The sequence below is a fragment of the Oncorhynchus gorbuscha genome, linkage group LG02 (genome assembly GCF_021184085.1).
Source record: "Oncorhynchus gorbuscha isolate QuinsamMale2020 ecotype Even-year linkage group LG02, OgorEven_v1.0, whole genome shotgun sequence".
NCBI classification, from domain to species: Eukaryota; Metazoa; Chordata; class Actinopteri; order Salmoniformes; family Salmonidae; genus Oncorhynchus; species Oncorhynchus gorbuscha.
In genome coordinates this window covers 50447163-50475039 of record NC_060174.1, presented here as the reverse complement: position 1 = coordinate 50475039, position 27877 = coordinate 50447163, and the positions used below count along the sequence as shown (strand labels likewise).

Genomic DNA, 27877 nt, shown 5'->3' with positions numbered 1-27877 from the left:
GGCCAGGGAGGGACGAGAGCTGAACTTGACTGACCCTGCTCTGTTCTCCTCTGGACTCCTGTGGTTAAAGCAGGTTCCCTATATCCTGAACACTATGCTAAGCTAGGCTAACCTAGCATTGGAAAGATAGTTGGAGCGGAGAGGTAGAGGCAGTAGGGGGAGAGCGGTAGGGGGAGCGTGGTGCCCCTTTACCTGATGCTGTTGCCAGGGGGCTGCCTGGGGCACGGGGGCTACGGGATGGAGCGCTAGCGGAGGAGGAGGGGTTTATGGAGGGGCTACTGACAGTGATGGTAGCGCTGGTGGGGGGGCACTCTGCACATGCGGCCTGGTGCGGCCCCCTCGCGGGGGGGCAGGCACCCACCTGAGACGCTGTCAGGGCTGGGACCAGGTCCAGGGCGGGTTTGGGCGGCAGCTGGGGCGTGGCGGGTTTTAACCCCACCCCAGGGGAGCGGCTGCCGTCCCCCACCACTTTGATGGGTGGGTGAGGAGGGGATGGGGTCTGGGAGAGGCCCGGCTTTTTGGGCGGGATGGGGGGCGGGTTGCCCCGGTCGATCCTGGCCACGGTGGGGGACTTGAGGCCGATGGGGTGGCCCAGTCGGCCGGGGAAGGGGCCCCCCTCCGAGGTGGAGTGGGGCAGGCCGGGACGGAGGGCGCTGGTGCCCCCTGCTGGGGGGCTGGTGAAACGTGAGAGGACCTGCGTGACGGTGTGGCGCGCCTGCTGCTTGGCGGCAAAATTGTCACGGTTGGTGGGGGAGAGGTCGCGGGACGGCGGGCTGCTGTGGGAGGCCGTGCCGTTTTGGTCCTGCTCCTGGAACTTGTAGCGGGCAGCCTGGACGCGAGGGCTCACCCCCGTGGGCAGCGCTGGAGTGGGGGCTGGAGAGTGAAGTCCCCCGTGGGGCGTCTGGCCCTCTGCTCCGTTCTCCCCCGTTTGAGGAAGTCCCCCTGCGCTACTATGGACCAGCCCCCGGCCTGCGCTGGGCGTCTTGGGCAGGCTGAGGCCCGCATAGTTGGTGGGAGTGGGTTTGACAGGGATGGTGAGGGGGCTTGGCTTCTTCTGCCCCTCGGCCTCTGGCGGGGACAGATCTGTTTGGCAGGAGGCCGTCCGGGATATGACGGGGTCCGTGGCCACGGCAACAGAGACCGTAGGTTTGGGCGGTGGCGTGTTGGTGGCAGCGGTGGGATCCACGGCAGCAGCACCCAGTTGGGCCGAGACCCTTCTATCATCCTTACCATCTTGACCGTCCCGTTCAGTCCTGAGCTGCTCTACCAGCCGGCGCAGGCTCAGGCTCTCAGTCTCCTCTCGGCCCAGCCTGGCACGCAGCTGCTCACGCTCCGTGTCCAACTCTGACAGTTGCTTCTCCATCTTGGCCTCCAGCTGTTGTCCGCGTTGCCTCTCTGCCGTCAGCTCCTCCTGCAGCCGCCCGGCCGAGCGGCCCTCATCGTCCAGCCGGGCGGAGATCTCGTCGAAGCGCTGCGACTCCTCCACCACTCGCGTGGCCAGCTGCTTGCACTCCCGCACCAGCATCATCACGATGTGCTTGTTCTTCTCCCGCTCGTCCTTCAGCTGGGCGGTTAGTTTACGGTGCTCCTGCTCCAGACTCTGCAGTTGCAGTTTCTCCAGCTGCAGCTGAGAGACAAAAAAAAAAACACACACACACACGCACTGTATTGTCAGACACACAGACCGAACAACACACCGCTATCCCAAACACAAACTGTACAAATGATCTCAAACATGGAAACTCAAATCACACACGTTATCTGCACACACTCACACAATTGCGTAACAACATACACACACGGTCAGATCACACCTACACCAAACTACACAGATATCAAGCACACATATCTACTACCCACATATGGTATATCTTTTGCAAAACATACACGGAGTATAGCAAACATTGGGAACACCTTCCTAATATTGAGTTGCACCCCCCCCCCCCCTTTGCCCTCAGAACAGTCTTAATTCGTCGAGGCGTGGACTCTACAAGGTGTCGAAAGCGTTCCACAGGGATTCTGGCCCGTGTTGACTCCAATGATTCCTACAGTTGTGTCAAGTTGGCTGGATGTCCTTTGGGGTGGTGGACCATTCTTGATACACAACAGGGAACTGTTGAGTGTGAAAAACCCAGCAGCGTTGCAGTTGTTGACACAAACCGGAGCGCCTGGCACCTACTACCACACACCGTTCAAAGGCACTTAAACCTTTTGTCTTGCCCATTCACCCTCTGAATGGCACACACACGCATGTATCAATCGTCTCGTGGCTTAAAAAGTCCTTTTTAACAAGTGGCATCAATAAAGGGATCATCGCTTTAACCTGGTCGGTCTGTGACACGGAACGAGTAGGTGTTGATTTGTATGCTCGGTGTACAGCATGTCACACTCACGCCGTCACATGACATACAGTAGATCTGCGGCACGTCACACATACCACGTAGACCCTGCGTCACACACACACACACACACACACACACACACACACACACACACACACACACACACACACACACACACACACACACACACACACACACACACACACACACACACACACACACCACCTTAACGTTAATCCAATACACAAGGGCGTACGTACATTCACTTTGCTCCCTCCTTACTCACACACACACACAAGCACCTCCCTCAAATCACGCCCAGAGTGGAGAGCTCAGCTCGCCAACACACTGAAATCAATATGCTCACTTTATGAACTGTGGAGGTGCTCTCGAGGCTCCTTGCGTTTGTTGAAACTGTTTCCTGAACCTACCTGGTCTGATAACCAAAGAGTTGAAAACACGACAACGCCTACAATGGAATTACGATGATCTTGAAAAGCTACAAACCTTTCAGGAAACACCACTTGGCAATAATTGCAAGCTGACATTGTATGTTCAAAAGGACAAGGTGAATAGTAGCGCTCAACTAACTGAACAATGAGGAGCATTTCCTCCTCTCCATGTTCACACAACAGTGGACAATAGTCATGTTTAAATGACCTCAGTATTGTCGGTCTCTCCCTAAAAGACCACAGAATACAAAACAGACCCGTTTGAATTCAGCAATAACAGTCCTCAATTTTAGAATATTGATTTAATCATAATTCAAAAAGCAAAATACCTCATTTACACAGAAACAGTCAATATGCAAAATAGCACACACACACACACACACACGACGGAGCAGTTATTGGAAGAACGGCGCTAAACACGGGAAGAAAATGGACGATGGAATCTAACGTTTCAAACATCTGATTGAATTTCGATGACTTGTCAACCCCGGGCGACTATATCTGGAGCGTGGCTGCTATTGTTAGCTGTGCGTTGGCAGCGAGGGTACAGGCTTAACTGGGCTTTCCGGGCGATTGCCTGCCCCGCTGCTCTAACGAGCCCAAACAATGAGGCTGATATCCACTACGCCTGCCTGCTACCCACCCCCACCCCCAAACACGACCCCTTGTAAATCCTCACAGGAACGAGCACACATCTCGGACTGATCGACTGAGTCCCTGTTACGTCACTCCTAAGAGGGCGAGTAGCTCCTACGGCATGAAGCTTGAATAGCAACAGAATGACATCCGACTGAAATGAAGCACTTCCCACTGTGCCGTTTGTACTACGGTGAGATCTGTTGCCACGAGGAAACACTAATTTCTCCCATTTAGGGTGCGGGTCTTGTTAGAGTGGAGTCTATATTCTCCCGAAAGGACCATTTGATTTACTTGCTTTGTCCACTCGGCGTGTACACCTCACTGGCAACACAAGTCAGTAAGGACCCTGCCCTGTTCCTAATGACTCATTCATAATGCATTATGCCAGTACACACACACACACACACACACACACACACACACACACACACACACACACACACACACACACACACACACACACACACACACACACACACACACACACACACACACACACACACACACACACACACACACACACACACACACACACACACACACACACAGCCTTGCGCTCTGCCAGGCAGGTGAGCGGAGTGTTACACACGGATGAATGGCACCAGGCCTTTCAGCTGGCTTTTAAAACCCATTCATATTTCAAGAAGCTGACTCAGAGAAACGTGACTTTGTATGGGGGTCGGCGTGAACACGGGATAGGAGTTTTTTTTTCCAAAGTTGTTTCTCATGTATTTGTTTATGTTCCAGTATGTTATTTTTCACAGACCAGCGCTAACGATTTGTTTGGCGTTCTCGTCGTTGTCATGTTCTGGTTTGTGGCAGATGAAACGGCTAGCTTCATCCAGACAATCGTGTGGCCTGTCACCGTGACAAAGGCAGAAGGTTGGGGGAGGTGGTTTACTCCAGGAGTGGGAGGGAGGGGGTATTGGGAAAATGAGCCAAGAGCTTCTAGTGTTTTGGACTCCATGCTGTGCTGCTGTAGTGACATTGAGTCAAAATGGAGTGGCTGCAGGTTTCATTGTGTCTCAGTGGCTAAACGCAAACAGCAGGGTCATGTCGAGTAGGGCACACCGTAGCAAAACGTTTCGCAATGGAATGAGCTAGTACGGAACTGGATCCTCTAAATACTCCTCAATCACCTCTCTTACTCTACCTTCCCCCCTTCTTCCATTCTCTCCGCATCATCCCCTGGCTGGCTGGCTGGCTGGCTGTGTCTCACTGCTTATCTGGAGCACACAGCACAGTGCTGGCTAAGATGTCTCCCCAGCCACACAAGCCCGGTTGGAGAGAATCTCGGGTCTCCGCTGGCTCTGTGACTGGTGGAAGGGTTCAGGAGCAGGACAAGGAGAGCAGTTCTCTCACATACACCCCCCGCCTTCCTCCCAGGCAAGCCCCATTCCACACACCAACATTCTATCCATCCATAGACAATTATACACTGCCACGCACACCATTCCCCTCACACTCGCCCTGCCAACCTCCCATACACACACCCTTACGCTCAACCACTCCATCCCTCACCCACTACCTCTGCTGGAATAGCACACAGAGAGAGGGGAAACAGGACGGAGACGGAACACATCTGGCCACGGTGGACTTAAATCAGACAGGTAGTCCTACATAGTCCAGGGACAGGAAGATGTACAGCAGATACATACACTTGCTCTCCGACACACGCACGCACATTCACACACTTGACATTAACCAAATATGGCAAAGCAACTTCAAATGCATCTCACACACACACAGTTATCATATTATAGTATTGTCTACACATAGCCTCCCATAACCTACCCTCTTTTGCCTGCTCTCGGCAGCTTCCAGCTCAGCTGACATCCTCTCCTGCATCTTCCTGCAGTGGGCCATGACAGCCTCCAGGACTGCGATGGGGCTGGAGCCCACAGGCCGGCGCTCCTTGTCCCCCCCCGGGACACAGTCAAAGTCCCTCTGCAGGGCCAGGAAGGGGTCGGTCAGACTGAAGTGGCCGTAACGCTCCTGCAGGAACACCTCCTTCCGCCGCGCCTACGGAGAGATAGAATAAATAAATAAATAAATAAAGAGAGAGAGAGACAGACAGACAGAGGAATCACAGAATTCCATCAATGACCATTTGATTATTACAACCAATCGATTCTTAAAAAGCCAAATGGCATTAGCTAGGTACACGTTTGACGATTACTATACGAGTGGATTGATTAGCATGTCTGTGGTCCTAAGTGTTACTAATTGCCAGCACACGCAGGGTCTCTTCAAGTTAAGAACTGTCCACCCCTGTCCTAGACCCATATACATGTTATTGATGGGACCCAGTCTCAGCTCAGCCCCTTCACTTGCACTCTGGCCAGCCTTAGCTCAGCCCAGCCCAGCGGGTCGTGGGAAAGGCAAGTCCAGACGGTCATGCTGTGCCCACTGTGCCCTCTCTGGCGTGGGCCAATTCCTAAGCTCCACTCTCCTGTCCAACCACTCACTGCTACAGGAGCCATGATGTCTGTTAGATTACATTGGGAGTCGAGAGGCAGGGGAAATGGTGTGTTTAATCTGTTAGTAATATTCTGGGATGTTGTAAAAGTGGGGCAAAAAAGTATTCAATCAGCCACCAATTGTGCAAGTTCTCCCACTTGAAAAGATGAGAGGCCTGTAATTTTCATCATAGGTACACTTCAACTATGACAGACAAAATGAGAAAAAAAATCCAGACAATCACATTGTAGGATTTTTTATGAATTTATTTGCAAATTATGGTGGAAAATAAGTATTTGGTCACCTACAAACAAGATTTCTGGCTCTCACAGACCTGTAACAACTTCTTTAAGAGGCCCCTCTATCCTCCACTCGTTACCTGTATTAATGGCACCTGTTTGAACATGTTATCAGTATAAAAGACACCTGTCTACAACCTCAAACAGTCACACTCCAAACTCCACTATGGCCAAGACCAAAGAGCTGTGAAAGGACACCAGAAACAAAATTGTAGACCTGCACCAGGCTGGGAAGACTGAATCTGCAATAGGTAAGCAGCTTGGTTTGAAGAAATCAACTGTGGGAGCAATTATTAGGATATGGAAGACCTACAAGACCACTGATAATCTCCCTCGATCTGGGGCTCCGCACAAGATCTCACCCCGTGGGGTCAAAATGATCACAAGAACGGTGAGCAAAAATCCCAGAACCACACGGGGGGACCTAGTGAATGACCTGCAGAAAGCTGGGACCAAAGTAACAAAGCCTACCATCAGTAACACACTACGCCGCCAGGGACTCAAATCCTGCAGTGCCAGACGTGTCCCCCTGCTTAAGCCAGTACATGTCCAGGCCCGTCTGAAGTTTGCTAGAGAGCATTTGGATGATCCAGAAGAAGATTGGGAGAATGCCATATGGTCAGATGAAACTCAACTTGTCGTGTTTGGAGGACAAAGAATGCTGAGATGCATCCAAAGAACACTATACCTACTGTGAAGCATGAGGGTGGAAACATCATGCTTTGGGCCTGTTTTTCTGCAAAGGGATCAGGACGACTGATCCGTGTAAAGGAAAGAATGAATGGAGCCATGTATCGCGAGATTTTGAGTGAAAACCTCCTTCCATCAGCAAGGGCATTGAAGATGAAACGTGGCTGGGTCTTTCAGAATGACAATGATCCCAAACACACCGCCCGGGCAACGAAGGAGTGGCTTCGTAAGAAGCATTTCAAGGTCCTGGAGTGGCCTAGCCAGTCTCCAGATCTCAACCCCATAGAAAATCTTTGGAGGGAGTTGAAAGTCCGTGTTGCCCAGCAACAGCCCCAAAACATCACTGCTCTAGAGGAGATCTGCATGGAGGAATGGGCCAAAATACCAGCAACAATGTGTGAAAACCTTGTGATGACTTACAGAAAATGTTTGACCTCTGTCATTGCCAACAAAAGGTATATAACAAAGTATTGAGATAAACTTTTGTTGACCAAATACTAATTTTCCACCATAATTTGCAAATAAATTCATTAAAAATCCTACAATGTGATTTTCTGGAATTTTTTTCTCATTTTGTCTGTCATAGTTGAAGTGTACCTATGATGAAAATTACAGGCCTCTCATATTTTTAAGTGGGAGAACTTGCACATGGTGGCTGACTAAATACTGTTTTGCCCCACTGTAGATAAGACAATGGGAAGACAATAACTGGGGATAGATTCCCAGGCTCATAAGTACTTTTTAATGCACCGGCATGATTTGGTATCAGGCAAGAGTCTTTATTGGGCATAAGAGCACCGGTGGGTGAATTTGAGGCACTGCTATGAGTAAGTGTCAGTTAGCCAATGCAGCTACACTAAGCTACTGTAGCCATTATTATCATCATCTAGGCCTTCGGGCAACTGTGGACACCATTGACCATGTAATAATTGACCACACGATCGTTGAGCTCACGAGCCAGTGACCAAAGGATCACAGGTCATAAACCACTTCAAACCAAACACCTTGGTTAAGGAACTAAATAGTAAAACGCGGACAGTTTTAAGGAGGAATCACTACTGTACATTCCTGGAGAGAAGCTGAAACCCTACATTCCTTCATTGTTCAGAGGAAAAGGGGATCTCCCATAGGCTAGGGCTGAACATGAAGCTACCTCTACAGTGTTACAGTGCTACATTCACAGTGTTCAATGTTCAGGACATTGAGTTCTGTGTGCACAAAGAAAAAGGAATAATTTATGACAGTTGGTCTTGAAATCAAGCAGAAGGGGAGTGAGAAACAGAGAGAGAGAGAGAGAGAGAGAGATACACACAAAGAGAAGTGAGAGAACAGACACAGAATGTGTTCCTGGGGGGTGGCTAGCTACTGTGCTCTTGTGGCCGATGCTTCGCCAAAGAAGGAGATGAAATTCACAGAACGCACACGTGCATTAAATAGGAATACTTTGAACACACATAAACAAACTACTGCATAGCCTTGCTACACATGCGCGCATGCGCACACACACACAGAGGGTAGAGATTGATGGCGATCCCCAAACATTCAAAGGTAGCTCCCATTACTCTGACCGTTAAATGTGAACATACCACAGAAAGGGGAGAGAGCGAGAGAGTATGGATGAGAGAGGAATAAGAAAGAGGGGAGAGCAAGCGAGAGAGAGTTGGGTGTGGGACATTGAAGTGTGTGTGTGTGTGTGAGGCTGCATTTACAAAGGCATCCCGATTCAGATCTTTTGCATATCCGATACCCATCTGATCTTTTCCCTAATGTGTAAATCAGTATGGATGTGGAGGGTGCAGTGAGGTCACAGACATCTGGTCTTCTCCACTGGGCTTTCACAAATATCATCCCTAATTACAGGGGATCTACCATACACAGACCCCCGCCTCACACACACACACACACACACACACACACACACACACACAGACAGAGGTTTATACTGTCTCAACATAGGATTATTAGGAGAATGACTTAGGGCTGGGCGATATGGACAAAATATCTAAAAAATACTTTTCAGCATTTTAATAAACGTCTGCATTTCCCTGCGCTCATTGAGATAATTCCCACGCGGGGCTGCACGAAACAATCTAGGCCTTATTTTGAACCAAACCTTGCAATTGCAATTTGACTTGTGATTTAGAGCATAACGCTTGGGTGAACTGTTGGAATCATGGAAATAGAATGATTATTCTAATTCTATAGTTAGAATATAATATTGGGTACTTTAAAATGCAGTGTTTTGACATTACAAATGAAAAATGGCAGGGAGGAGTTATTGTGACAGAGTAGAAACCAAAATGTTGACAATTGTTCCTAAGGGCACCCTATAATCTTTATATAAAAACTTAATGTTTTCTCTTAGCTACTTCATGTAGCTAACATATTCTTGCTTCGAGTATTCCTTTGATTTAGAAGATACTGTTAAACAAAAAATATGCAGATGTAGGTCTACACCATCACTGGTATTATCAGGCTATATGGCACTGTGATTATTATTGTGACCATGCTGGTCATTTATGAACATTTGAACATCTTGGCCATGTTGTTATAATCTCTACCCGGCAGTCAGAAGAGGACTGGCCACCCCTCATAGCCTGGTTCCTCTCTAGGTTTCTTCTTAGGTTTTGGTCTTTCTAGGGAGTTTTTCCTAGCGACCATGCTTCTACACGTGCATTGCTTGCTGTTTGGGGTTTTAGGATGAGTTTCTGTACAGCACTTTGAGATATCAGCTGATGTAAGAAGGGCTTTATAAATTAATTTGATTAGTTACGTTCGCTCTGACTCAGTACAATTATTAGCTAGCTGGCGATTAGCGTCTAACAACATTTAGACCCAACCTACTAAGACAAACTAGTGGTTTCCAGATGTAAGAAACAAACGAATGGTGTAATTATAAAAACGCAAAGTGAAAACGCCATCGTTGTCGTCAACATTACCACATGTACTGCATTAACAACGCAGAGACTGAACGCAAGCGTCTCGTGGTGGAGGAACTACAAATGCGCTCCTTGAGTGACAGTGGGCGGGGCTTGGTCTGTGTGGAAAGCGGCATCGAGAGCGGAGAGAGATGACTCAGGTAGCAAAGTAAACTAGAAATATGGACTTTACACGCTTCGTATCACATTCAATAACACACCAAAACATTCAAAACCCCGTATATAAAAAAAGTGAAGTAAAAAAAAAAACAAAGCGGTCCGTGCATCAATACAGGTATTTCGTAAAATATGGTATCCCGTCCAGCCCTACTCTGACTACTCATCTGGTTTGTATAAAAGAGGATAGATATGGCCAGTTGTTGGCAGGTAAATACATGGGCATTCTACTCTACGATACTCCGTGTTGATGCCAGTACACTCTACTGAATACAGAGCTCTTAGAGGACAACTCCAGGGCACGTTAAGTAACTAACAAGCGGAAAATTATGTTTACCTCAACAAATAAAAACAGCCCGTGGCTCCCTGTGAGAGAGATGGCATCTGTAACCAGCGTTTATTTCCGGGGAGGGGGGTGTATCCATCCAAAAATATTTACACTGGAGAGGACATGGCTACCTCAGGGTGGCCAGACCAGCACAGGCTAGTAAGTGTCACATGACCTGCAGATAACCAGAGGCAGACCCTTTCTACAGTTAATTACTGATTTATAAGTGCTTAATAAATGCTTTCTGTGGTTAATAAGTCTACTTTTTAACAGGGCAAGGAACAGGGCAAGGTTGACATCTTTGTATACGCGCAGGTTGGAACACTTGGAAGAGGACAGTGCACAAAACAAGACCGCGTCACACTACACCATAGGGTCGGCCCGGCCCTATTGTGTGAATCAGGAATAAGAGCGCTGCACTCCAATAAGTCCTGCAGGAAATGGAAAAGCTATCTATTTCCTGGTGAGCAGGAAGAGGTCGGGGGTGAGCAGGAAGAGGCTCCTCTACTGGAGGTCCTTTGACAAATGCTTAAAACAAATGTGCTGTTATGGCTGTAGTGTCATTTGGAATGGATACTTAAATACCTCCCCAATACTGTAAATACATAGTACACTGGGAAACAATATGCTTAGGGAAAAAAATATTATTAGTGTGGAATTGATAGCCGGGGAGATGTATTGATGGAAAGTTGTACAGGGGGACAATAGTTTTGCTCCCTGGTGTGCTTATGGATAAGGTGTTTTTTATTATGTCCAGGATCAGCTGTTCTGACTGTGGGAGGATATTCCTGCATGCGTGTGGTATTTCCTAGCAGAGCCAGTGTTTAACACTCCCAATGATGTATGCATGTAGAAGTTGGAAGTTTACATACACCTTAGACGAATGTGCTTTTTTTGCAAATGCGCTTTTGTTAAAACATCCCACGTTTGGCGAAGTTGGCTGTCTATGTTAGGAAGAAATAGTCATCACACAGTTCTCAACGAGCCAGGCGGCCCAAACTGCTGCATATACCCTGACTCTTTTGCACGGAACGCAAGAGAAGTGGCAAAATTTCCCTAGTTAAAAGAAATTCATGTTAGCAGGCAATATTAACTAAATATGCCGGTTTAAAAATATATACTAGTGTATTGATTTTAAAGGCGTGGATATTTTTGGTTAGGTACACATTGGTGCAACGACATTGCTTTTTTCATGAATGTGCTTGTTTGGGAAGTAGGCTGTGATTCGATGATAAAGTAACAGCCACCGCATTGTTTATTTTCAACGTAGGACAAGCTAGTTAAACTAGTAATATCATCAACCATGAGTAGTTAACTAGTGATTATGTTAAGATTGATTGTTTTTTATAAGATATGTTTCATGCTAGCTAGCACCTTAACTTGGCTCCTTGCTGCACTCGCATAACAGGAAGTCAGCCTGCCAAGCAGTCTCCTCATGGAGTGCAATGTAATCGGCCATGATCGTTGTCCAAAAATGCAGATTACCGATTGTTATGAAAACTTGAAATCGGCCCTAATTAAATCGGTCGACCTCTAGTATGTATGTGTGTATGTGTGTGTGTGTGTATGTGTGTATGTATGTGTGTATGTGTGTATGTGTGTATGTATGTATGTATGTGTGTATGTATGTATGTATGTATGTATGTATGTATGTATGTATGTATGTATGTATGTATGTATGTATGTATGTATGTATGTATGTATGTATGTATGTATGTATGTATGTATGTGTGTATGTGTGTATGTGTGTATGTGTGTGTGTGTGTGTGTGTGTGTGTGTGTGTGTATCTATGTGGCACAGTACTGTACTGAAAGTTATAACAGTATAGGCAGTCTATTTCGGAGTGTATCCATGTAGCCCTACTACTAACAGAGTATTTCAATATTCATAGTGTTTTATTCACCAGTAAGACTGCAGTAACATCAGAGTATATTTACTGCCAGTGCTGTGTGTATACTAAGGCCCCAGTCAGTATTATTAGCATCGACCTTTACAGGCATGCATAGCTGGGTGAGAGGGTTTAGGGAACGCAGCCAGAGAAACAGCACAGTCAGGAGGAGGAGAGGAGGGAGAGAGAGAGAGGAGAAGAGGGGAGAGAGGAAGGGAGGGAGAGAGAGAGATGGGAAGGGAGGGAGAGAGAGCGAGAGAGAGAGAGGGGAAGGGAGGGAGAGAGAGAGAGAGAGAGAGAGAGAGAGAGAGAGAGAGAGAGAGGGGGAAGGGAGGGAGAGAGAGAGGGGAAGGGAGGGAGAGAGAGAGAGAGAGAGAGGGGGGAAGGGAGGGAGAGAGAGAGGGGAAGGGAGGGAGAGAGAGAGGGGAAGGGAGGGAGAGAGAGAGGGGGAGGGGAAGGGAGGAAGAGAGGGCGAGCGAGGGGGAAGGGAGAGAGGGATAGGGGAAAGAGTAAGACAAGAGAGTGGCAGCGGAAGGAAGTGGGTGTGATAAAATAAAGTGAGAGTGAAAGAGAGAAAAAGAGCACTCAAAGCTCGTCTGGAGAAAAAGGATCATATTTTATTCAAAGCCCCATTAATTGTGTATTCATGACAATCTGAATTTTACATTAGAGGCAGTGTCAATCTGGCCTTAATGCATAAATCAATATCTCTAACAGCTACAGGGTTAAAAAAAAAACATGTATATATATGTGCAGAGGGGAAAGGCTACCTAAATCTAGAAGGATTTAATAAATGTACATGTTATCTTTTCCTCTACAACTCAAAGAAAAATGATTTAACTTTAAAAGGCAAGAAAGGCCCTTACTAATATTGACACTCAGCTATTGTCTGGTGCTCTGCTGGTCTCCCAGATAAAACTCCAAGAGGCAGATAGAAATGCATTATGTAGAACAGAGACGTCTCTGTTACGTAGCAATAAAGAATCGCGTCACCACCTCTACATGTTACATTTCTATGTGCTACCTCACACGTGCAATGACAGCTTGGTCAATACGTCGACTGCTCCACAAGTTCCTCATTTCAGCCACAGGGGCTCCAGATCAACATCGCCCACCATAGTCCGACCACGGCCCCGCCCCATACACCTCCAACCCCTGGCTAAACAAACTGACGCTATTGCTGCTAATGCTCGCCTGTTGCGAGATAGGATGAGTTAAGCTGAGGGGAATTAGTAGACTAGTTACATGGCTACTAGGGTGGGTTTGTGATGGTGGGGCCAGGGGAATATATATATATATTAATTTTTTTAGCAGGCAGACAGAAGGACAACCCTGGGATTGGGAAATTCTGCCATCAAGGACTCTGGAATAATGGCTGGTTGGAATCATATGCGCCAGGGGCCAAGGTCGAAAGGTCAGCCATGAGAGAGGCTTTTGTCGACTCTGTGTGGGTGTGTGTAGGACCGTTTAAATCAGACACAGCGAGCTCTTTGTGGTATTTAAAGACTTCCACGGGGCCTTCTCCCTTGCCTCTCTTCTCACACACACACTAGCTTGTTCTTTGCAAGAACCAGGGGGGGGAAAAACGCTTTTGGGTCATTAACAAAAAATCATGTCTGAATGCAAGAGTTCTGCCTCAAAGCTGCCCATATAAAGATCCTGCCTTTGATATTCACACACACACACACACACACACACACACACACACACACACACACACACACACACACACACACACACACACACACACACACACACACACACACACACACACACACACACACACACACACACACACACACACACACTGCTTCCCCCTGTTCTTATTCACTAAAACACCTCATTTAAGTTTCTAGGTCAGCTTAGTGACGAAAAACTGAATATATTATGACTGAGGATAAAGCTTTGCCATGATAGGCTATCTACATTTATGTTCTCTAGAGATACAGAGGGCTCTGGGATATTGGAGGCTTTACTGGAATACTGGCCAGAGTGTGTGTGTGTGTCCAGGGGGTAGGGGTCCCCCTGGGGCAGTATGGGTCCTGGGGGTCCCCCAGCTCTCTGTCCCTTCTGTCACACCCACCCAGGTGCTACGATTAATATATATATATATATATTACCTTTATTTAACTAGGCAGCCTAGGAACAGTAGGTTAACTGCCTGTTCAGGAGCAGAACGACAGATTTGTACCTTGTCAGCTCAAGGTTTTGAACTTGCAACCTTCCGGTTACTAGTACAACGCTCTAACCACTAGGCTACCCTGCCGCCCCTGAACCCCACCCCACATCAACAACCATAAGACATAACGCGTCAACAAACAAACAAAAAACACCTAAACCTACTCCTCTGAACTGTCAAAAAGTACCACCAAAGAAGTGTACCTGCTTCAATGAAAAGGTCTTTCAACCATACATACACTTCTCATACCAGTCTTTTCCTTTTTAACCCATGTAACACGAACAATACTAGAGATCCATTTACCATATGTTCTATATTTCATGGTGAGGCCATCCCTCCCTCATGGAAGGGAGAGGGTGGAGAGAAAGAGAACGAAAGAGAAGTGTGACACATCCTGATCGTCTCTCTATTCCTTTTCTTCTCGGGTGGGGTGGAGCGTACCCTTCACTGTGCTGCAATGCCTTGTGGGAGACAAATATCCATATGAAAAGACCTGGGCTTCCCGAAGGATCATAGGAGATGGATTCAAATGGACAGCAAGACCGATGATTAGTTGGGCAATGAGAGGGAAGGTGAATGAATGGAGGGGGGTGCATGTGCACATCACAGTCTGTGCTCTACTAACAAGATGGAGACAGGTCATCCACTAATTTGCCAACTAGAAAAACAGTATGGGAATAATGTAATGATCTAGATAAGAGAGAGACACGGACACACACATACAGCATGAATCAAATGATTATCTCTTCTCATTTCCAGTATTTTGGGTAGCTTACTGTAACAGAAACAGATCTGCCTTTTTGAGTCGAGAGAGCGCGAGAGTGAGCAAGAGGAGAGAGAGAGAGAGAGAGAGAGAGAGAAAGAGAGAACACTGGCCAAACATGGCAGTCGTGAGGGATTTCACTTTGCTGGAGGGATCAATAAACACATGAACATTTACTAGCACATGCCTGACAGAGAGAGAGAAAGAAAAGAGAGCAGGAGAGAGAGAGAGCGAGAGAACAGGAAAGGGAGATTTGTTTGAGGAGTGACTCAGGGGTCTGTAAATGGAAACAGCGGAGAATATAAGGCTGATTTAACAGAGATTTTCACACATGGGTAGACAAGTAGAATCTGTTCATGTTTTTAAGTGTTGCTCAATAGGAATGTGTCAGCAACAGTAGCGTCGGATTGGATCAAGTCTTTCAGCTAACAACTAATACATCATGTCTGAGCACATCCTCCTTGGATCTGCAACAGCACTTAAACCTATAGTAGAGCATACCAACTGCACCTGCAGATAGCCTTCGAGAAAAGATTGACGTTTCGAACGCTGTTTGAAGCTTCAAAGTGACGGGCCAGTCTACCCACTTTCTACCTGTGTGTCATATTCTACTACAGTATACAGCTGCACCACAGTGGAGACATTCTAAATGGTATTGCCATTTTGGAATAGCCGTTTTTTTAGCTACTCTCCATCCCTCCTCACTCGCTCAGTCTCCAGCTCTCCATTTCCATCCATGTCACCCCATCCATTCTTCACAACATTCTTCATTTCTCAGTCTCTCTCTATGTCTCCAAGTTCCTCCCTCCCGCTCTCTCTCTCTCTCTGTCACAGCATGTTTGCTTAGAGTCTATCCTACTGAAATGTGTGTGCCTTGCCTCAGGGCGACGTGACAGCAGAGGAACAGTCAGTGACATTACATTTACATTAGCCGTTAGCTGGTGTTGAGCTTCCACCGCTAGGGACAAACCAAGCCACTCTTATATAACCAGCCGAGCAGCAGGCCAGGAACGTGCGAGTGGCTAATTCGGCCCCACTACAATGGCATTTACAGGCCTAGATGCCAACAGCGCTAGGCTAACAAGAACAACCCAGCAGGTATGAGTGCTCTCTCGGTCAAAACCAATCGCAAACCGAATACTCATGTGACTACTGGGTGAATTGAATAGAATGTGCTCATTTAGGCTATATGAAGGCTTGTGCCAAAAGGGGAATCCCAAAATGTCAATGCATAAATAAGGCTATGGTATAGCACCGACGTCATTTGAGGCGGCTGAGAAGTGGAGGGCTCTATTTATTACATTTTTTATTTTATTTAACCTTTATTTATACAGGTTTTTCTCATTGAGATAACATTTATTTTCAAGAGAACTGGTCCGACAGCAGCAGGGGGGGACAAAGTTCCAGACAAAACAACTTACGTACACTAACACACCATTGAACAAAACTATAGACACACATACAGTACAATTACATATTACGTCAAGAAACACAAATGTCATAACAAAAAAAACAGCTGACCTAAAGACAATTACACTGTGATATTTAAACCGAGCAGGTGTTTAAACTCTACCAACGTGACTCAGAATAATGGCTGGAATGGCATCCAACACATGGAAACCACACGTTTAATGTATTTGTTCCACTCATTACCACGAGCCCGTCTTCCCCAATTAAGTTGCCACCAACCTCCTGTGATTGACGTGATACACACTCAAATTGTATCTATTATTTACATATCAAAGTTGGGGTTTGGTCTAGAGGTCGACCGATTAATTGGAATGGCCGATTAATTAGGGACGATTTCAAGTTTTCATAACAATCGGAAATCAGTATTTTTGGACGCCGATTTTACACACACACACACACACACACACACACATAGTGGGGCAAAAAAGTATTTAGTCAGCCACCAATTGTGCACGTTCTCCCACTTAAAAAGATGAGGCCTGTAATTTTCATCATAGGTACACTTCAACTATGACAGAGAAAATTAGAAAAAATAATCCAGGAAATCACATTGTAGGATTTGTTTATGAATTTATTTGCAAAATATGGAGGAAAATAAGTATTTGGTCACCTACAAACAAGCAAGATTTCTGGCTCTCACAGACCTGTAACTTCTTCTTTAAGAGGATCCTCTGTCCTCCACTCGTTACCTGTATTAATGGCACCTGTTTGAACTTGTTATCAGTATAAAAGACACCTGTCCACAACCTCAAACAGTCACAAACAGTCTCAAATATAACCTCACCTTATTATAGGATGACTTGGGAGAATGAAAATCTGCAACAGACAGGAATTTAACAATTGTATGGTTGAGAGGGATGACAATTAATCCACACATAAAACTGTCAACCAAATTGTTTCTAGTCATCTCTCCTCCTTCCAGGCTTTTTCATCTTTGAACTTATATGGTGATTGGCATCTAAACTTTCATAGTATTACCACGGCGACCGGCAAAACAGTTTGTCTTTCAATCACCCATGTGGGTATTACCAATGAGGAGATGGCACGTGGGTGCTTGCTTCTATAAACCAATGAGGAGATGGGAGAGGCAGGACTGCTTCAGAAATAGGAATTACTTTTATTTTTGCCCTTGGCAAAGCAGACGCTCGTTGGCGTGCACGAGCAGTGTGGGTGCAATAATTGAATAACATGGATTTCTCCATTTACGCTCGCGCACGCCGGCTTGTCCGGTCTGGTCAGCATGTAAGACATTAGCGGGTGTAAACGATGCTAAATGGGTGTAAACAAAGAACAGCACTGAAGCTGTTCAACGTGAAAGGTTACCTTTATTCTACAATAGGCAATTTAATACTGTAAATGGTTTACCTAATGGGATAACTTGGTGATGTAAAGTTTAAAGAATCCTTTTTGGTAATTTGGTGAAAGTATTCATTTTCTAAATATATGTTTCCCAGGTCTATATTTCCAATATGCATTAAGATATCCTAATTATCTATGTCTGTGTATGTAGGGCAGACAACTGCCTACTTATATAAAAAAAATATGAGCAATATCAGAGCTTGCCAAATTGGGTTACAGGAGTTTATGCAAGAGGTCAAAATCCAAGCGATCAAAACAATTCAATTTTGAGACTGGGTGAAATCCAAAGTTGTGCTATATATTCATTTGCTTTGTCATGCTATTTTTTTTTAAAAAAAAATGTCAATACATTACAAACTCAAACACTTCTAAATCTGCAAAAATGACAAGTTAATTAGTGGGTGATGGTGATTTCAGGTCACAAAGCATGCATTGCCTGCACCCCCCCCACCCCAATCTGATAGCGGGGTGGTAGATGTCTCCCTTATGGCTCAGCTCAGGTACCCACATCATTTGTACGCACACAAAGACAAGTCAGCTTAGATAGAGCCAGCTCAGAGACGCTGAGCTCACAAGATTTGAAATTTTAGAAAATAAAATGAATATATACACTCAGCAAATGTTTGTGTCGAACCGTTTCGCATCAGAACGAAACGCGTCGATTCGTTCCTCTAATCAAATGGAATAGCACCGAATTGTTTCAAACTGAAATGTATCGTTCCTGTATTGTATCGGAGCCTGTGTATCTGGATACGTATCAAATCGTCTTGAAAGGCGAGATGCGCATCCTTATCACAAATAAAAGATGGAACATTATGTTCAAGCACAATATGTGGGTGGGTCTGAACTGAAGTGTGACAAAAGTAGTGCATTATGTAGGGGATAGGGTGCCATTTTGAATGCATTCCAAAACGTAATCCCATATCACAAATTGGCAAAAATTATACCAGGCCACTCATTCTGAATGCAGCTCGTGTCACCCTACACCCAAACACCCCAAGCGTAACTGAGGACTGACCAATAAGAGTGGGTGGCAAAGGTCATTGCTCCCCCATGGCTAGCCAATGAAAATAGGGAATGGTGACTATGGGAAGAGAGAGGGTAGCAAGTGAGACGGTGACAGACCCCTGAATAGATTGTCCTGAATACACAGGGGAGCAGTTAGAAAAGCACATTGAATAGAAGCAGCAGCACCAACACACAGACCTGAGGAAATACTACTTAAAACATGCCAGGGAAGGGAGGTGGAGAGGAGTGGAGGGGGAATCGGGGGAGAGAGGGACAGAAACAGGGGTGGTTGGGGAAGAAAGGACAGGCAGAGAGAGAGAGAAGGGGGGAAAGCAAGAAAGAAAGAGAGAGAGAAAGCGAAGGGGTTGTTTGGAGGTTGGCAGAGTAATAAACCATATGACTAGAGTGAGAACTTTAGCAGGGCCTACCATCCAATGACAAATACCATGGCCTAGAGTCTTGCACAGCAGACATTTAATGAACCTCACTCTACCAACACTACTCTGCTGCTTTCAGTCCCAGACACAGGAGATAAAATGGCAGCTGTGGTTTTAGCACTTGTTTTAGTGGCGGGGCACTGACAATGCACAGCACAAGGTGACAATGCAATTCACTTGTGCACAAACACATCTACACCTCATTTGGTGTGTGTGTGTGTGTAGCGTTTGAGTGCGAGGCCGGCCACTCAATCAAATTAACTCTCTCTCTCTCTCTGTGTCCATGTCTCTCTGTGTCCGTGTCTCTGTGTCCGTGTCTCTGTGTCCGTGTCTCTGTGTCCGTGTCTCTGTGTCCGTGTCTCTGTGTCCGTGTGTGTGTGTCCGTGTCTCTGTGTCCGTGTCTCTGTGTGTGTGTGTGTGTCCGTGTCTCTGTGTGTGTCCGTGTCTCTGTGTGTGTCCGTGTCTCTGTGTGTGTCCGTGTCCGTGTCCGTGTGTCCGTGTGTGTGTGTGTGTGTGTGTGTGTGTGTGTGTGTGTGTGTGTGTGTGTGTGTGTGTGTGTGTGTGTGTGTGTGTCCGTGTGAGATGGAGGCTGTTGACCCTTCAACAAGCCCATTACCACACCAGGGCATTTCCATCTATAAAGGGCCCATGAGCACATCAATTTGGGTGTCAAATGAAAGCTCAGAGTCTATATTTTGGGCACAGACACATTTTTCAACCATTTTCCATTTTTAAAAAAAAGGTGGCATAATCATAAATAAAGAGGCTTTGATTTCACGATAAATAGATGGAAAATGGGTCTTAGAAAACATCTACCAGAAAAAGTCTTAAAATGGTATCAGAAATACATTAAAACACAATAAAAGTTGATGTAAAGACCCCTGCCAACTAATATCAACACTTACTGTATATTTTATTCTGGAGAAATTGTTTACCTTCTGTAAGTTTAAGAAATACTGACCAAAAACCCACATATCTTTAAGATATTTTCTCATTTCTCTCCCTCATGAGGGAGGATAACGAAAGTTCACCGAAGTAACAAGTAAAGGTAGACCTATCAATTAATTGTCGTCATTTTACTGATATGAATTTTGTTTGTTAATTATTAAGTGATTAAAACTCTTAATTCTGTTACCAAACGGAATTTGCTACCACGGGAAATCATAAGTCACAAAATATATTTCGGTCACCCGCTACTGTCCTCTCTTACAGTGGTATACTGTTATGTTCAGCCCATGATGGGTTTCCTTGTCTGTTGGTCAAAACCAAGAGCGATCAATCAAACTCGCTCACGCACACCTACCCATGAGCCCCTTTGTCTCTCCATTGAATGTAACCGACACCCTCACCCACTGAGCACCGGACGCCCACGGGCACTTGACATTTATTCAGCCCACCTTGACCTTGATGTAAACGCCCACAGACAGACCCAACCAAATCGGAACCCATCACAGACGTGCGTTTCACAATTTTGGATAGCACAGTAAAGAAAGAGTAGAGTATAGTACAGTAGAGTAGAGTCGAATACAGTATATTCTACTGTAACATACTGCACAGAACTCTACGCACTATACTCTTCTGTGATCTGCTGCACTGTCCAAACTTGTGAAACACGAGGAGAATGACATTCATATCCATCATTATGCATTTCTGTGTAGTACAGACCAGGGACCCATGACGTAATTACATTACCGGGTGTAAAGCCACTTCACTTACTGTACTTGAATAACCAAAAATATATTTTTTTTTATAAAACTCACGGTGCCATGTCATAGCTGACAACCCAGTCTTTCTGCAGACATATTTTAAAGGGACACTCCCTTCCCCAGAGCCAGATGAACTAGTGGAAACCATGTTCAGGTCTCTGTGTCCAGTATGAAGGAAGTTCTAGGTAGTTTCGCCGGCCAATGCTAACTAGTGTTAGTGCAATGACTGGAAGTCTATGGTATCTGCTCGCATTGGCGTTACCAAAGTTCACACCTGCAAAGTTAATCTGCCGAATTTGTTTTTGTACATTTTGTGGAAAGTGTTAGACGTAGTCCTTGCGCATCAACTTTGAAATCAGTTTTTTTCTTTAGCATATATTTTAAAGTGAGAAGAAAAAAAACAGAGTCAAAGCATTATTCCATTACTGTGGAATTGCCTGGTCACACGCCTATTAAAACACGTTCTGTTCCTCTTTAATGGTCAGTCTGGACAGGGGCCTCCTAGATCACGTCAACCACATACTGTTCATCACGCGATCAAACTCATGTTGGCTAACTAACTAACAACCACTAACTCACTCGAGGTCGCACAGGGCTGAAGGTCAGGCGGACCTCCTCAAAAAGTGTGTGTGTGTGTGTGTGTGTGTGTGTGTGTGTGTGTGTGTGTGTGTGTGTGTGTGTGTGTGTGTGTGTGTGTGTGTGTGTGTGTGTGTGTGTGTGTGTGTGTGTGTGTGTGTGTGTGTGTGTGTGTGTGTGTGTGTGTGTGTGTGTGTGTGTGTTTGTGCGTGTGTCTGAGTGGGCTGATTTGCCTCTGGTCTCTTAACCCCAAAAACTGCAAGGAAGCTATGTTTCCGCCCATCACCATGCATTTACGCCAAATACAGACTGACAGCCCTGGTTTCCTTTAAACACACACAGCGGACCGCCCTGGGTACATAACCCACCCGCTTCAATACACACACAGCGGACCGCCCTGGGTACATAACCCACCCGCTTCAATACACACACAGCGGACCACCCTGGGTACATAACCCACCCGCTTCAATACACACACAGCGGACCACCCTGGGTACATAACCCACCCGCTTCAATACACACACAGCGGACCACCCTGGGTACATAACCCACCCGCTTCAATACACACACAGCGGACAATACACACACAGCGGACCACCCTGGGTACATAACCCACCCGCTTCAATACACACACAGCGGACCACCCTGGGTACATAACCCACCCGCTTCAATACACACAGCGGACACACATAACCCACCCGCGGACCACCCTGGGTACATAACCCACCCGCTTCAATACACACACAGCGGACCACCCTGGGTACATAACCCACCCGCTTCAATACACACACAGCGGACCACCCTGGGTACATAACCCACCCGCTTCAATACACACACAGCGGACCACCCTGGGTACATAACCCACCCGCTTCAATACACACACAGCGGACCACCCTGGGTACATAACCCACCCGCTTCAGAGACCCCCTTCAATATATGCGCGCACACACACACAGCGGACCACCCTGGGTACATAACCCACCCACACTACAATACACCCCCCACCCCCCTGCCCTCTCCCTAAACCACGCAGCTTTCGCCTTCCTCTTCCCCAGAAGCTCAGTGTACACACCGCGGGTTCCAATAAAATAAGCCCACACTGTAACGACCCCAAAGCGCTCTGCATCCTTTAAAAACAACCACCTCCATTCAGATTGAATTAAAGTCCCCTGCCTGGGAATATTGCCGCCAACCCAAACCTACCAAATGGAGGAGGGATTGAGGGGAGGCTGTAAAGACACTATGTGGCCATAAATGAGATGAGGTGGGTGGTTAAGTAATGTTGGGAGTAGAATGGAACAGAAGAGGCCTGCGACAGGCCAGGAAAGTCCTTGCGGCATTGAAGAAACTTGTGAATGACGCTGACTTGTGTTGGCATTTTACTGTTGAGGAATAGAGGGCAAACGTGCGACAAACACCACCCCGAGTCACACTAAGGGGGCCTAACCAGGTTCAAAATGTAACCACGAGCGGGACAACAGAAGAGCCAGTGTTGAGAAGAGCAGCTCTCCTCTGCTATCCTCTCCTATAGGACAAAGCTGTTTCTGTATAACGACAAGACAGTCGCCGAGACCTCCTCTCCTCACAAGCCAGACGACCCCTAGCCGCAGCCTCAAGGCAGGACTGTACTGAGACAGAGGTAAAGAAGAGAACAACCTCATTTGGTTGTTTTATTACAGACCGTTTCTGAATTTCCGTGGATATGAAACTGAACACACACATACATAGTTAAACTAGGAAACAGTTTACCAGGATGGATAGGGCAAGTCCTCCCGATTAAATCTGTTTAAAAAAGGCTTACGTTAACATTGCTAAGTCCTTGCCTTGGATTGTGGCAGCGAACTCTATAGCTTTACTGACCACTGCCTGGGAAGCCAGTAGTGGCGGTGATCTATGTCTACATATCTTTAATAAAAGCAGACAGCAGCCAGGTGTCACTGTCCAGTACGTTGTGTCTCATTGAGAGGGCTGTAGTGGGGTTACTGTCTGCTGTGGAGGGGGGGGGGCACAGGGCACCAGTCCAAATGAAAGCCAGCCAGGCCTTATACAGCATAGACACAGCAGCACTTAAAACACCGCTCTCTTCCCATCACCTCCCGGCCCTTCCTCAATTCTCTATCACACACACTTGGCGTTTCCCATTCCAACAGCTCCAGTCACGTCCCCACGGCTCCCATGGACTGATTGATTTAATTCATATGATCATTCAAATGCATATAAAGACGCTCCAGCTGGAGACGACATTCACATGAATGTAACAATTATGGAGAATTAACACCGAGCCTGAAGGTTTATTTCCATTGTGGCTAGCCTCAGTCGGATTTCTGCTGACACGGTGACGATAGAAGTTCTATCTAAAGTAGTCATTGGGGTCTGGGGTCTGTGGCAGTGCTGGCCAGTGTCTCTGCTGTCATTGTGGTTTGTGAATTGCTTTGTTGTAGGATTAATTATTTAACCACCTTTTAGTTAGTTAATCATTCTTTCAATTGTAATGGAATGATGAAATTGAAATGTGGTGAATGACAAGTCATCATATTCTTTGTCATTAACCTTCCTCTAGTCTAATACCCTATTATTCATCGTAATTACTCTTACTAAAGTCTGTGGGAGACACCTCAATTAATTATATCCAAGAGGAACACACACAAACTGGCAGGCCCTTCTCCTCACGCAGATGCCTAGTCATCGATCGGGAACCATGGCCCTGTGCTCCGAGCTATTCCACACTCTTCAATAAGAGATAACAGAGAAAGAATGAGAGTACAACGGGGATGAAAGTAGTGATGAGGGAATAAATTGATAGTTACATATCGCAACATTATTTTGGACAATATATCGACACACACACACACACACACACACACACACACACACACACACACACACACACACACACACACACACACACACACACACACACACACACACACACACACACACACACACACACACACACACACACACACACACACACACACATACAGTTGAAGTCGGAAGAAAACATACACCTTGGCCAAATGCATTTAAACTCAGTTTTTCACCATTTCTGACATTTAATCCAAGTAAAAATGCCCTGTCTTAGGTCAGTTAGGATCACCACTTTATTTTAAGAATGTGAAAATGTCAGAATAATAGTAGAAATAATTTTTTATTTAAACTTATTTATTTCATCACATTCCCAGTGAGTCAGAAGTTTACAAAACACTCAATTAGTATTTGGTAGCATTGCCTTGAAATTGTTTAACTTGGGGTCAAATGTTTCAGGTAGCAAAAGCTTCCCACAATAAGTTGGGTTAATTTTAGCCCATTCCTCCTGACAGAGCTGGTGTAACAGTCAGGTTTGTAGGCCTCCTTGCTCGCACATGCTTTTTCAGTTCTGCCCACAAATGTTCTATGGGATTGAGGTCAGGGCTTTGCGATGGCCACTTCAATACCCTGACATTGTTGTTCTTAAGCCATTTTGCCACAACTTTGAAGTATGCTTGGGGTCATTGTCCATTTGGAAGACCCATTTGCGACCAAGCTTTAACTTGCTGACTGATGTCTTGATATGTTGCTTCAATATATCCACATCATTTTCCTCCTTCATGATGCTATCTATTTTCTGAAGCGCACCAGTCCCTCCTGCAGCAAAGCACCCCCACAACATGCTGCTGCAACCCCTGTGATTCACGGTTGGGATGGTGTTCTTCGGGTTGCAAGCATTCCCCTTTTTCCTCCAAACATAATAATGGTCAGTGGCCAAACAGTTCTATTTTTGTTTCATCAGACCAGAGGACGTTTCTCCAAAAAGTATGATCTTTGTCCCCATGTGCAGTTGCAAACCGTACTCTGGCTTTTTTTACAGCGGTTTTGGAGCAGTGGCTTCTTCCTTGCTGAGCGGCCTTTCAGGTTATGTCGATATAGGACTCATTTTACTGCGGATATAGATACTTTTGTACCCGTTTCCTCCAGCATCTTCACAAGGTCATTTTCAGTTGTTCTGGGATTGATTCGCACTTTTCGCACCAAAGTATATTAATCTCTAGGAGACAGAATGAGTCTTCTTCCTGAGCGGTATGATGGCTACGTGGTCCCATGGTGTTTATACTTGCGTACTATTGTTTGTACAGATGGGAGCAATTTCCAAATGCACGTTCAAGAATGAATCAGACTTGTGGAGGTCTACAATTTATTTTCTGAGGTCTTGGCTGACTTCTTTTGATTTTCCCATAATGTCAAGCAAAGAGGCACAGAGTTTGAAGGTAGGCCTTGGATTACATCCACATATTTGACATTGACATAATTTGAGTCAATTGGAGGTCTATCAGATGCTTCTAAAGCCATTACATACATTTTCAAAGCTTTTTAAAAAGGCAGTCAATTTAGTGTAATGTAAACTTCCGACTTCAACTGTATATTCACACACATTTTGTTATGTTACAACCTGAAATCTAAATGGAATCTTTTCTCCCCCCATCTACACTCAATATCCCAAAATGTGAAAACATGTTCTTATCAATGTCTGCACATTTATTGCAAATTAAATACAGAAATCAAATCATTTTCATAAGTATTCACACCCCTGAGTCAATACATGTTAGAGTCATCTTTTAAAATCAGACAGTAACACAACAAAATGTGAGAGAGAAAAAAAAAGTATCGGGTGTGAATCTTTGTTGTTGTTGTTGTTGCTGCTAGGTAACGTTATTTCTGCGCTAGTCGACTGTACCTGCTCCAAAACTCTGGTATTCTCCATCCTGTAGCTCGTTCCCCTTTTTAAATAGTGAGCCAACGTGTTTTCAGCACTTTCATTTCCATGACTGATCAGTTTCTCATGCGCTCTCTGCAACAGACATATAGTGAGCAATATGTTCCCAGATAACACACACACACACACACACACGTCTACCCAACGTAGGCATGATGTATACAGGATACATTGGGAAGAAAGAAGTTTAGACAGCGTTTACTCGTTGGCAAGACGTCGTGCAGATGTATGTAGAAGGCCCACATTCTAAACTCTGCAGTTTTACAACGTTTATACGTCGACCAGACATCAACATGCTGATGTCTATTCTATTCTGGATGTCTCGACCGACATGTTCCCAGTATGCAAGCTCTCTCCAAACTACACATTCCCCCATGCAACTTGATAGGTTGGCCAAAGGTGTGCATGTTACCTGGGTTTGGACCATCAAATTACAACAACGTCGCGGTAAAGAACAGCAATACATTTACATTTGGCACCTAAGTGTCATGGTAATATCGTGAGGTCCCTGGCTGTTCCCAGCCCAAGACGACGCGGGGAGGGGGGGGGGGGGGGGTTGCTAGTGAGATAGGTAAGGGTCGAGGTAGAGAAATACAGATAGTACAGATAGAGAGATATTTGGAGTAGAGCTACAGTCTGTCTCTCTAACATCTCTCTTGGGCTTTCTGACTCTCGGTCTCACTTAGTCACTCTCCTCTCTCTCTCCCTCTCTGTCAGACTCGCTCTCCCCTGGTCATCAGGCCTCTTATCCATGGTGACGGCGACAGCAGTCCTTGCTTGGTGATGTAACAACTGCTCGCAGCTGCTCCTCTCCTTCTGTCACGAGCAAGAAACCCCGCCACAAAACACCCACGGTGAATTAACAGTGTGTGTGTGTGTGTGTGTGTGTGGGGTGGTTCATTTCCTTCTACTGCTAACGAGAGTCCCTTCCACTCAACACTCAGGCAAACTGCACACATAACATAGAACTCTGCGGAACATACAACACTGGGGATGTGACAATACTGGGGATGTGACAATACTGAGGATGTGACAATACGGGGGATGTGACAAATGGAAAAAAACATTCTTAAAGGGATATTTGGGTTCTTTTTTGGCATGTTAGACGTCATTTTCCACTTATTTTTTTAGTGTTGAAGCATCATCTCTCGGCAGTAGTTTTAGTCAGAGTTCCATTCCTGAGATTTCTTTGGCTGGCTTAGTTGCTTGCATGAGCCTTATAGTGGTAGTGGGCGGACAAAAAAAAAAAATGCTTCAAAACGTCCTCACAAGAAACTCTACAGCCATCTCATGTCTTTGTGGGCACTTGGATATTTCCACTATTATGAGCATATTGAGAACCATATTTATATATGAGCCAGAATATACTGATGAAGAGCTTCGACAGATAGAAGACTGGGGGAAAATGGCAACAGGCAGACGAGTTCCCAGAGAC

The 27877-nt window shown here is 45.8% G+C and overlaps 1 protein-coding gene across 1 annotated transcript in view; it reads right to left on the bottom strand.

The window, feature by feature from the left end:
* LOC124003914 (cortactin-binding protein 2-like) overlaps window positions 1-27877 on the bottom strand; it is a 70485-nt gene that overhangs the window by 22783 nt on the left and 19825 nt on the right. The window contains exons 3-4 of the mRNA XM_046312567.1: window positions 5228-5455; window positions 193-1627 (exon numbers count right to left, since the gene is read on the bottom strand). Of these exons, the coding sequence (XP_046168523.1) occupies window positions 193-1627; window positions 5228-5455 (1663 nt within the window). The remainder of the gene's footprint in view (window positions 1-192; window positions 1628-5227; window positions 5456-27877) is intronic.